Below are 12,052 nucleotides of genomic sequence, written 5' to 3'. Positions count from 1 at the left end.
CCTGGATGCATTCCTGTGTGGACTACCCTACATGATCCTCTTCTGGCAGGGGGGCTGGACCTGATGATCTCTTGAGGTCCCTTCCAACCTCTGATATACTGTGACCCCACTCCAGAATCAGTGCTTTTTTTTGTCCCACACCGCAGAAGCTTCTGTAGTAGAAAATATTCCTAAATCCACCCCAAAGCTTAATGGAAGTGCAGCAGTGGATTACTGGATCCGTGCTAACCCTATTTACGCAAGCACGAACATAATCTGTTGGCAACACACCAACGTTACACCACTAAGTGTTGAAGTTGCTCCCTAGCTCTCTTCAGCTAAAAAGGTTTAGATTCTACCTTGGGAAGTCACAAACTTTACAGCCAAGCAGAGGAAGCAAGGGTTATAGGTACTATTTGCAATAACTTGAAATGTGTAACCTGAAGCACACTCATTCTGCTCCTCTGCTCTGCTCTGGTGAGGCCAAACCTGGAGCACTGTGTCCAGTTCTGGTGCCCCCGGCACAATAAAGACATGGAACTGCTGGAGCAAGTCCAGAGGAGGCCACAAAGATCATCAGAGGGATGGAAAACCTCCCCTATGGGGACAGGCTGAAAGAGTTGGGGTTGCTCAGCCCAAAGAAGGCACCAGGGAGACCTTACAGCAGCATTCCAATACCTGAAGATGCCTTCAAAAATGCTTGGGAGGGACTTTTGACAAGGGGGGATGGATTGAAGCTGAAACAGGGGAGATTTATGATGGAGATTAGGAAGAAATTCTTTCCAGTGAGGGTGGGGAGGCACTGGCACAGGTTGCCCAGGGAGGCTGTGGATGTCCTCTCCCCGGAGGTGTTCAAGGCCAGGTTGGATGAAGCCTTAAGCAACCTGGGCTAGTGGAAGATGTCCTGGCCCATGGCAGGGATTGGAACTGGATCTTTAAGATCTCTTCCAACCTAAACCATTCTACGAATTTACGAAATTAAGAACAAACCCCAGAACTCTTTCAGTCTCAGTGGTAATTCATTACTTCTGGCTTGAGGTTTTGTAGACTGAGGTATATGAGAATACTCAGAATAAAATCCAACTATTAAGCAGCCTGTTTGCCATGATATTTTAATAGCTCCACTACATGATTACTGTAGACCTGGTCAGACTTCTACACATCAGATTTCCCCCAAGAATCTGATGTATAGAAATCAGACACTGAGGGGAAAAAGACCCAAACCAAAAATCATGTTCACCTTCTGCAGAAAAGGGCACTTCAGATCTCATAAGTGCTCATCATTGTCTCCTAATTTAGTATTTGTTCTTTCCTAGCTCCCCTTTTGCTCTTACAAGAGCAAAGCTCCACACTTGAGTTACTTCTAACTCCTTGTGCACACGTTTGCTTTCACTCTGAACCAAGCCAACTAAAAATAGCCACTTTAATCTCCTTAACATTCCCAGAGAAGCTAATTTAGTTTAACCTGAGTTTTATCAAGGAGAATCTTATCAGGCACCTAACTTAAGGAGAAAAAAGGGAAGAAATTGTCTATCTTGAGAGACAAAAAGCCCCACAAGTCTTCAGGATACAAAGCCTTTGTGGAATAATAAATATAAAAGCTCTGTTCTGCTCCAGATCTCCTGCAGCAGCTGGCACTCTGCTTGCTTTCTTCTCCTTCCTCTGTCAAGGAAAGAGCAAAGGATGGCAGCTGCTCCACAGTAATCCCTGGAAGTGCTGCAGGTCAATTTTTACCCTTCACTACACCAAGCTCAAAAGTGAAACTCATTTTGAGCTTCCAATTCTTCTTGTGCTAATTCCTGTAACTTAAATGCATGGCACACAGGATGTGCTCCTGTGTGACTGTCTAGGTGAACCTGCTCTGGCAGAGGGGTTGGACTCAATGATCTCCAGAGGTCCCTTCCAAACCCCACCACCTTGTGATTCTCTGACACAAGGTTTTTCCCTTCAAGCACCAATGAAGAACTCCCCTTGCATTGGACATTTTCTGTCAAAAGCAGAGAGAGGCAGTTATTAGGCTGAGTTATTGGTAATGATCTCTTTGCCAGACACAAGTACTTCCCATCAGATATAAATCTCCTTTGAAGTTACCCAAGATGGCAGTTTAATAATTTATCCATGGTAGAAGTTGTAAACTTTCCAACTTCTAATTGATCAATGAGATCTGAAGTGTAATTAAAAATCTGCATGACAGAACTTTTCAGTAGTGGTGCACCCTCAAGTACCTGCACCTGAGTTGGGTTTTTTCCTGTGAAATCTATTAAAGTATGATGATTTTTTTTCCTCAGGATGACTGGAATATATTTTTATCCACCCCTCTCCCTCCCCAGGTTTTGCCTACTTTTCTTGTCCTTCTTCTCTTTTTCCTTCTCCTTCTCTTCTTCGTCTCCTCCAGCCCCAAGTAAGGTAAAGATGATTCCAGTCTGAGAGTTGACACCTACAGCAGTAACCACCATTCTTCCAGAGCCTTCCATCACATGTGTACCTGAAAGATTGAACCAGGTTTTCCACTGAGACTTGATCAGAGCACAGAGGAAGTAAGTTCTTCAGCTGCACACTGATGAAACCATTAAGAGGTACAAACACCACTCTGCTCTCCTAGAGGCCTTCATCGCCTCAACTATCATCTGGAAATTAAAACCATCATCACTCACACAAGATGGTTGGCAGTTTTAAGAGGCTGCTCACTTTGACAAAGTTTTATACTAGTTGCACTGGTTTTGGATACTTTTAGGAGTCAGCCTAGAAGAGGTCCTCAAAAACAAAAAAACCCTGACTTTTGGAGGTTAAAAATCTGCGCCTGCCAGATTTTAAGCTCCAAAGTTTTAAACAAGCCAGAAACAAACCACTGCAGGCAAACCTCATGAAGTTTAATAAGGGTAAGTGCAAGGTCCTGCATCTGGGGAGAAATAACACCAGGCACCAGTACAGGGTAGGGGCTGCCCTGATGGAAAGCAGCTCCACAGAGAAAGACCTTGGACAGCAAGTTCTGCATGGAACAACAATGTGCTCTTGTGGCCAAGAGAGCCAATGGGATGGATCAAGAAAGGTGTCCAGCAGGTCTACCTCTCTCCTCTGCCCTGGTGAGACCACACCTGGAATACTGTGTACAGTTTTGGGCTCCCCAGTTCAAGAGAGACAGAGACCTGCTGGAGAGAGTCCAAGGGAGAGCCGTGAGGATGCTTAAGGGACTTGAGCATCTCCCCTGTGAAGAGAGACTGAGAGCCCTGGGGCTGTTTAGTCTGGAGAAGAGAAGGCTGAGAGGGGATCTGATCAGTGCCTATAAATATCTGAGGGGTGGGTGTCAAGTGGAGGGGGCCAGGCTCTTTTGGGTGGTTCACAGTCATAGGACAAGGAACAATGGGTTCAAAGTTGAACAGAGAAGATTTCACCTCAACGTGAGGAGAAACTTCTTTCCAGTGAGGGTGACAGAGCCCTGGAGCAGGCTGCCCAAGAAGGTTGTGAAGCCTCCTTCTCTGGAAACTTTCCAAGCCCACCTGGATGCATTCCTGTGCAGACTACTCTAAGTGATGCTGCTCTGGCAGGGGGGTTGGACCTGATGATCTCCTGAGGTCCCTTCCAACCTCTGATATACTGCGACACACTTTGAGAACCACCAAATACTACACACCTGACAGCAGCATAGGATCTCTGTCCAGAGATTTCTTCACATGATCAGATTCTCCAGTCAGTGAGCTTTCATCAATTTTGAGGTCGTTTCCTTGAATGAGGACACCGTCGGCAGGTAAGAGATCACCTAGGAGAGATCACTGGGGCTGGTGAGGCCAGTTCTCTTTCTTTTTTTTTAATTTTAAAAAGCAAAGATAGTTCCATTAAAAAAAAAAAACAAAAAACAAAAAACACACAACCCTGTGTTTACCATATTTCACTTGTGCAATATCTCCAACAATGATGTCAGCTACTGGTATCTGAATGACTTGGCCACCTCTGATGACTGTGAATTTCTGTTCTTGTTCGATACGGCTCTGCAATCCCCGAAACTGCTTCTCTTTGCTCCAGTCATTGAAAGCTGTTACTAACACCACACAAACTACAGACAGGAGGATGGCTGCTCCTTCAATCCAACCTGCTTCAGATTCCTCCTCTTCTTCACCAACATTTACTGATCCACATACTGTAGAAAACAGGGTTTAGATTTAAGAAACTTCATGCAGTGGTTATTTTAAACAGAGAGAAACAGAAGTAACTACCAACAGTTGCTGAACATTTCTTTGCTAAATCATTTTGTGAATGAACACATTTAAAAGTTGGAAAATAATACATTTTACACTTGTTTTCAGCAAGAGTGACACACAAAGGAGATCAAGAACATGACATCTAGGAAACTGAAAGAATTTAAACCACCTAAAATGCACATCCCTGCTCATCTGAGTTGTTACAGGAAGCCACCTGTCCCTACTACCTTGTTAAATGATGGCAGCAAAATGCCAGACTAGACAACTAATTAATCACTTTTTGCCTGTTCAACATTTCCCACACAAATTTTATCTTAACCAGACAGATATCATTGCAAAAATTCAGTTCAGTGAAGGCCAGATCCTTTCATTTTCCACTTACAAAGTATAAAGATAGCTTCATTTCTTAAATTAGAAAGTCACCAGTGTCATATTGCAGATCAAGGAAAATTTAAGACTTGCTGACTCCCCAAAGGAAGCACATGACCACAAATTACAAATTGCTGGAAGTACTTGAGGCAAACCCCCCCCCCCAAAAAAACAAAACTAAACCCCCCCACACACACACAAAAACCTAGGACCAAAAAAAACCCCACCAGCAACAAAAAAACCCACAAACAGCCAAAAAAAACCCCACCAACAAAAAAAACCAAAAGAAACCAAACCTACCAAAGATACCCCAAAAGCAACCAAACCAAGCAAAGATACCCCAAAAGCAACCCAACCAAAGATACCCCAAAAGCAACCCAACAAACCAAAGATACCCCAAAAGCATCCCAACAAACCAAAGATACCCCAAAAGTAACCCAACCAAGCAAGCAAACCCCAAAGCAACCCAACCATACAAACCCCAAAGAAACTCAAACAAGTAAACCCTGAGAAACCCAAACAAACCCCAAAGAAACCAAATCAACCAAATCACCTCCAAAGAAACCCAAACAAAGAAACCCCAAGGAAACCCCAAAGAAACCCCAAAATACCCACAACCCCCAGTCAAAAAAACCCCCACAACTGCCCCTACCAAAAACCCCCAACCAAAAATAAAACCAATCCTCAACCAAAGCCCCCTCAACCCCCAACAAAAATAAAAACACTTCCCAAACAAAAAAAAACCCAGAACCCCCCAATACCTCCCAATCAAAAAACTCCCAACCTCCAGCCAGAAAAAAAATCAACCAAAAAGTCCCACCCCAACAAAAAAAAAAACCCCAAACCTAAAGCAAAATAAACCCAAAGAAACCGAGCAAAAATAACCAACCAAAAAATCCCCAAACACCACCAAAAAACCACCACCCCCCCAAAAAAAATCAAAAAATACCCACAAAAAAACCCCCAAATTCCCAGAAAAACAAAAACAAATCAGAAACCAAACAAAACCCCATACCAGCAACAAAAAAAAAATAGTAAAAGCCACACACACAAAATCCCCAAACAAACAAACAAAAAAACCCTTATCACAAAAAACCAAAAACACCCAAAAGCACCAAAAACCCAACCCAACCAAACCAAACCAACCAACCCAACAAAAGCCCAAAACACACCTCAAAGAGATCCAAGCCCAGAAACATGACTGGATCTAAGCCATGTCCTTGTTCCTTTACTTTCAGCATTATTTTGGTCAGACTGATACCAGCTCCTGAGCAGGGAAATCCTCCCCTTGCCCCTTCAACAAGCTGCAATTTTAGCAGTGCCCTCTCAATAAACTGCTTTTCCACTGCCTTACTGCCCTCCCATCAGCTTTATGCTGGAGCAGGCAGGTCAGTAGTAGAATAAGACAGGTAGATACCTACTTGTAAGTTTACTTACATGATTCATTTCCTCCTGGAGGCTGGTAAAAAGAAAGGCCCAAGGATACTACAGCTGCAATTTCTAAGATAATTAGTGTAACATCTTGTAGTGCTTCCCATACTAACTGAAGAAATGTTTTTGGCTTTTTAGGAGGTATAAAGTTCTTCCCAAAAACTGCTTCTCTCCTTTCTATATCTGCTGGATTTCCACTTAAACCTAGTTAATAATAAGACAAAGTTAGTTGACAGCAATTTGCATTCCATCCTTTCATCACAAGTGATGTTTCCTACTCATAGCATCAAGTCCCACTCCAGATTGGAGTAACAACACTGACAAGCCACACCTTAAATAGAATGACATCAAATATTTAACCTTAAATCACAGTCACTAGACAAAACCAGCTTGATTTCATACAACCAGGGCAAAATGAGCTGATGGTCTACCTGCTTTGTGCTTAATATGTCAGCAGTAGAGTAAGCAACTAGTTTAGGCTTGGGTTTTGTTAGACTTTCTATGAAGCTTGAGAGGGCAGATTGAGACTGGAGATTAGGAAGAAATTCTTTCCAATGAGGATGGTGAGACACCGAAACAGGTTGCCCAGGGAGGGTGCTGGATGAAGCCTTGAGCAACCTGGGCTAGTGGAAGGTGACCCTGCCCATGGCAGGGGGTTGTAACTGGATGAGCTTTAAGGTCCCTTCTAAACCATTCTGTGAACCTACAATAGTAACAGACATAGCTTTGAACAAAGTAAACAAGTTAGCAAGACAAAACCCCATTAGTAGAGTTACTACTATGGAGACTGAGTAGCACCACACAGCTTTAGCAAGACCCACAGCCTGTGAAGCCAGCTCTGGCTCCCACTGTAGCGATTCTGTATTCACAGGTAACATCTTGGGCTCCTACAACTAATGTGACATAAATGAGAATTGCTAACAGAAATGATATGAATATGAGACTTGTGTACTTTTCATGATTTAAAATAATAGAGAAAGCTGAAGTTCTCTAGGCATCATTTTTTTTTGATGCAGATGATGGTGAGACCCTGGTCCCAGCTTGCCCAGAGAGGTGGTGGATGCCCCATCGTGGAACCACTGCAGGTCATGTTGTTTGGAGGTCTGAGCAACCTCTTCTAGTTGCTGAGTGCAGGGGGGTTGGACTAAATGACCTTTAAAGGTCCCTTCCAACTCAATAGCTTCTATGATTCTGTGTAGAGCCACTTGATGCTGCTGCCACCTGCACAGCCGTTGTTTGCTCTCCTGAAGCTTCACTTTTATCTCCTCTCACAGAGAGCTCATATTCATCACTCTCACCAGTTTTCTACCCACCTTCTTTCTCATGTGGCATATTTCTTTCAGAGTCCCTTCATATTAATGCTTATTACTAAATGAATCTTATTAATGCTTACAAATATCTCAGGAAGATGGGGCCAGACTCTTCTCAGTGGTCCCTAGTTACAGGAGAAAGGTAATGGGCATAAAGTTAAGCATAGGAAGTTCTATCTAATCCTGAGAAAGAAACTTCTTCATTTTCAGAGTGGCAGAGCACTGGAACAGGCTGCACAGAGAGGTGCAGTGTCCTTCTCTGGAGTCATCCAAAACCTGCCTGGACATATTCTTTTGTGACCTGCCCTAGGTGATCCTGTTTTGGCAGGAGGGTTGGACCAAATGATCTCTGTGGGTCTCTTCCAACCCCTACCATTCTGTGGTTCCCTCTCTAAACTCTTGTACTTAAGGAACACCAAGAAGCATGAGTGAGGAGCCTTCACTAGAAGGCTCTGCATGCTTCAAGAGTTAGGCAAGTCCTTAAAAATAAAGGAATATTGAGTATCTTCAGGGCAAGGTCATGCACTCAAGGGCTTCTCTAAGTACACTTCCTGTTTACTTCCTCAAGTGTCTAGCTGCCCAATTTGCTATTCAGAACATAAAATGAGGCACTGGAAAAAGTTGCCCAGAGAAGCTGTGGAGGCTCCAAACCTGAAAGCCAGGTTGGATGGAACCTTGAGGAACCTGCTCTAGTAGCAGGTGTCTGTGCCCACAGCAGGGGGTTGAAATTAGATGATCTTTAAGGTCCCTTCCAACCCAAACCATTCTATGGTTCTAAGCTCATTTTCCAAAGCACAATAGTCCAGCCATGTTCAGAGCAGAAGTCTGGATACTTCCACCACTTCCAGCCCTCAAAGTAATGATCACCACCTGCTTAAAAGACAACAGTTTTCTTAGGAGTAGGTTTCTTACTGCTCAGTGCTAAAGGCATTGCAAACATGCCTGGTAATCAGTCAGGGAGAAGAGCAACCACTGTCCCTGCCACTGAAGAAGGCTGCCCAGGGAGGCTGTGGATGCCCCCTCCTTGGAGCTGTTCAAGACCACGTTGGAAGAGGCCTTGAGCAACCTGGGCTGGTGGGAGGTATCCCTGCCTGTGGCAGAGGGATTGGAACTGGATGACCTTTAAGGCTCCTTCCAACCCAAACTGTTCTATGAATCTATGATACTTAACCTTTTCTGAGCTAATTATGATGTTTGACTGCTGAGGCTTTGCATGCAGTGTGTTTCGGAACTGCTCTCATACTTCAAAGAAAAGATGGTGCCCTGTTAGCAAGTTAGTGAGTGCAGGACAGGACAGCTAAGTGTCAAATCCTTTGGGAAGAGAAAGGTCTTGTCACAACCAGAAGAGCAGGATGAATCTGCAAGAAAGGCCATCTAACTCCTCCTAGTTTCACTTCACTGCTACTCATCATTGCCATGTGTTAACCTGCTTGTCACATTATGGGACATCCATGGGACAGCAATGTGCCCTCGTGGCCAATGGTATCCTGGGGTGCATTAAGAAGAGTGTGGCCAGCAGGTCAAGAGAGATTCTCCTGCCTCTCTGCCCTGGTGAGACCACATCTGGAGTATTGTGTCCAGTTCTGGGCTCCCCAGTTCAAGAGGGACAGGGAACTACTGGAGAGAGTCCAACAGAGGCTCTGAGGATGATGTGTGGAACATCTGTGTGATGAGGGAAGACTGAAGGACCTGGGGGTGTTTAGCATGCAAAAACAAAGGCTGAGTCCTGATCTTATTGATGTCTATATAAATATCTGAGGGGTGGGTGGCAAGAAGGGGCCAGACTTTTTTCAGTGATGTCCTGTGATGGGACAACGGGCAGTGGACACAAACTGGAACCCAGGAAGTTCCACCTCAATATGAGGAAAAACTTCTTTGCTGTGAGGGTGCTGGAGCTGTGGACCAGGCTACCCAGAGAGGTTGTGGAGTCTCCCTCTCTGGAAACTTCCAAGACTCACCTGGATGTGCTCCTGTGTGGCCTGTCCTACGTGCTCCTGCTTTGGCAGGTGAGCTGGACTCAATTATCTTCAGAGGTCCCTTCCAACCCCTACCATTTTAAGATTCTGTGGCATGAGGTAGACCCTGAAGCTTAAGTGCTTAGGTGCACCATGGTCCTCGTACAATCATGCACCCACCTGGCTTGCAAATACAATGGGCTTGCAGATTACTGTAAAAGAGGATCCGACTTTCAGTTCAGGTCCTAGTTGTAAAAAGTTACACCAGCCTTTTTCACTGAGAAAAGAAAGTGCCTTTCAGTTCTTGGTAGCAGGTCAACCTGGTAACCACAGACTGCTGCTCCTACCCAAGAGATGTTCCACTGCCTGCACACAGCTATGCTTCACAGGCAGGCACCAACTTTACAACTCCATTGATGCTGAGGAACAGAAGTTTGAATTCCTCATGTTGTAAAAATTGGTTCTTCAGTGACTCCTGTTCACTGGCAGGTCTCACCCTGAGGCATGAGAGCTGGCCGCTTCCAGGCTGGGACAAGGCCAGGCTGGACAGGGCCTTGAGCAACCTGGTCTAGTGGAAGGTGTCCCTGTTCATGGCATGGGGGTTGGAACTACCTCTTCTGTAAGGTCCCTTCCAAACCAAACCATTCTATGATAACAGGAACAAAGTTCATGTACTGAAATAATTTCAGTAGTCTGGAAATCAGGAGGCTGGCTGCAAAAGCAGATCAAGCCAAAACCAAGCTAAATGTAGATGTACCCAAAGAGACCTTAGGGTATTAGTAGGCTGTTCCTGATCCAAGGAGGCAAACCTTTCCAAAGTGTTTCTGAAGAACAGAAAGCAACAGCTCTCCAGGATTAAGACAGCAGGTACTTTACTGTCACCAACACATCACCACACTGATTAAAAGCTCTGTGAGTGCTTCAATGCTGAGCCACCACAACTGACAAAAATTGGGGTTTGGTGCTTCTCAATCACTACCAGTAGCAGGATTTCACATTAAGAGTGAGTTAGATAAAAATGGATAAAAATATTTGTACATGATGCCTCCTCCTCTCCCTGGAGGTGTTCAAGGCCAGGTTGGATGAGACCTTGAGCAACCTGGTCTGGTGGGAGGTGTCCCTGCCCATGGCATGGGGGTTGCAACTGGATGATCTTGAAGATCCCTTCCAACCCAACCCATTAAGTGAAAGGAATTGCATTTCTTTCACAAGTTAAAACTCAGAGATTTCATTTACATTGGAAAAGATGAGTAAGAGAGAGCTGGATCTTAAGGAGATCTTATGGAAAGCTCTTAGATATGAGACTTGATATTTATTTCCTTCTTCACATCTCTAAAGGCTGTCTTGGAACAATAATTCTAGAGACCAAAAGCATCTTCACAGAATGTCATCAAGTCTATCCTGACTTCTTTAAAGATGCTTATTTGTAGAGAATAAGATTGTGTGATCCCTTTTCAAACCTTCTCCTGATGGTGACAGTACCTCTTAAGTGCCTAAAGCTACACTGATAGTCATTTTAGAGAGATTTGATGATTAGTTTACAGAGCTCAAACCTACAGAAATGCTATAAATTTAACAGCTAGCTACTCTTAAGAATGCACTGCAGCCCAAACTGAAAACACAGGTCTCTGGGTTGTTAAATGGTTGCATGAGAGAATACAAGAACTAGTTAGCAACACAGAAGCATTAATAATTGACCAATTAAAGTGTGAAATCCTTGTGTTCTATCACAGCATGATGTTACATTTTCACAGCAAATGGAACATTTCCCTCTTGCTTTGCTATTTCATATCTGGGTGCTTGTGTCAATGAGGGCAACTTCACCACACTTCATCCATCCAACATCTCACCTGCAGTTAGACCAGCTACAAAAAAGCCATGCTTAGTTATGACTATTCAATACCTCTGCCTTAAAAGAGGAAGGGATAATATTTTATTCACTGAAATATTTTTGGAAAGTTTGATATAGCCAATGTAAGCAGTTTAACTCTGCACAAGAGGAGCCTGAGGGGAGACCTCATTCGTGTTGATAAAGATGTGAAAGGGCACTGTCAGGAGGATGGAGTCCAGGCTCTGCTCAGTGATGTCCAATGATAAGACAACAGGCAATGGGTGCAAGCTGGAGCAGAGGAGCTTCCACATGAACAGAAGGAAAAAATTCTTAACTGTGAGGGTGACAGAGCCCTGGAGGAGACAGCCCATAGAGGTTGAGGAGTCTCCTTCTCTGGAGAGGGAGACCTACTCTAAGTGACCCTGCTCTGGCAGAGGGGCTGGACTGGATGATCTTTTGGGGTCCCTTCCAACCCCTACCATTCTGTGATTCTGTAATCATCAAACAAAGTAGTTGACTAAGGCTTCTCCTACAAAGAAGTTTCCTCAACAGCAGCATTCAAACGCCTTACCTTCGTTCGGGGAAGTTTTCAACTTTGCACAGATGCCATGAACATCTCCATAGCATTCCTGTATTTTATGCAGTGCATCTGCAGCTCGAAGTTCCATAAGAGAGCGGAGCTCTGCAAGAGTAACTCCAAAATCTCCATGATTAGTTTCTTTCACAGCATTTTTAACGCCGCTGTAAGCTATCGAGTTGTTTGCCATATCACCCATGATGCGTGCAGTCTTTAGCAGAGACAGTTTCCAGGAAGGAACAGGGCTTCAAACTTCAAATATTTCCAAAAGGAAAGTAAATCCTTTGAGTGTGAAGACAGTCAGGAGAGCAGACACATCACCCAAGTAAGAGAACCCGTCTGGAGAGATATCTTTGAGGTTGTCCCATGGCATGCTCTGTTCCCCAAGCCCAATGGCATGTACA

General features: G+C 44.2%; 1 protein-coding gene across 16 annotated transcripts in view; it reads right to left on the bottom strand.

The window, feature by feature from the left end:
- The window catches only part of ATP2B1 (ATPase plasma membrane Ca2+ transporting 1), a 46,455-nt gene extending 34,608 nt beyond the window's left edge, over positions 1 to 11,847 (bottom strand). For 9 of the 16 annotated variants that reach the window (XM_054386637.1, XM_054386638.1, XM_054386639.1 and 6 more), the window contains exons 1-5: positions 11,643 to 11,847; positions 5,982 to 6,179; positions 3,860 to 4,114; positions 3,611 to 3,736; positions 2,321 to 2,464 (exon numbers count right to left, since the gene is read on the bottom strand). In XM_054386637.1, coding sequence (XP_054242612.1) covers positions 2,321 to 2,464; positions 3,611 to 3,736; positions 3,860 to 4,114; positions 5,982 to 6,179; positions 11,643 to 11,847 — 928 coding nt within the window. The remainder of the gene's footprint in view (positions 1 to 2,320; positions 2,465 to 3,610; positions 3,737 to 3,859; positions 4,115 to 5,981; positions 6,180 to 11,642) is intronic. The other 7 variants (XM_054386644.1, XM_054386650.1, XM_054386652.1 and 4 more) reach the window with 5 other exon arrangements.
- Between the last annotated feature and the right edge of the window lie 205 nt (positions 11,848 to 12,052).

This window comes from Indicator indicator, chromosome 14 (assembly GCF_027791375.1).
Source record: "Indicator indicator isolate 239-I01 chromosome 14, UM_Iind_1.1, whole genome shotgun sequence".
Taxonomy (NCBI): domain Eukaryota; kingdom Metazoa; phylum Chordata; class Aves; order Piciformes; family Indicatoridae; genus Indicator; species Indicator indicator.
This window is presented reverse-complemented; position numbering and strand designations above follow the sequence as displayed.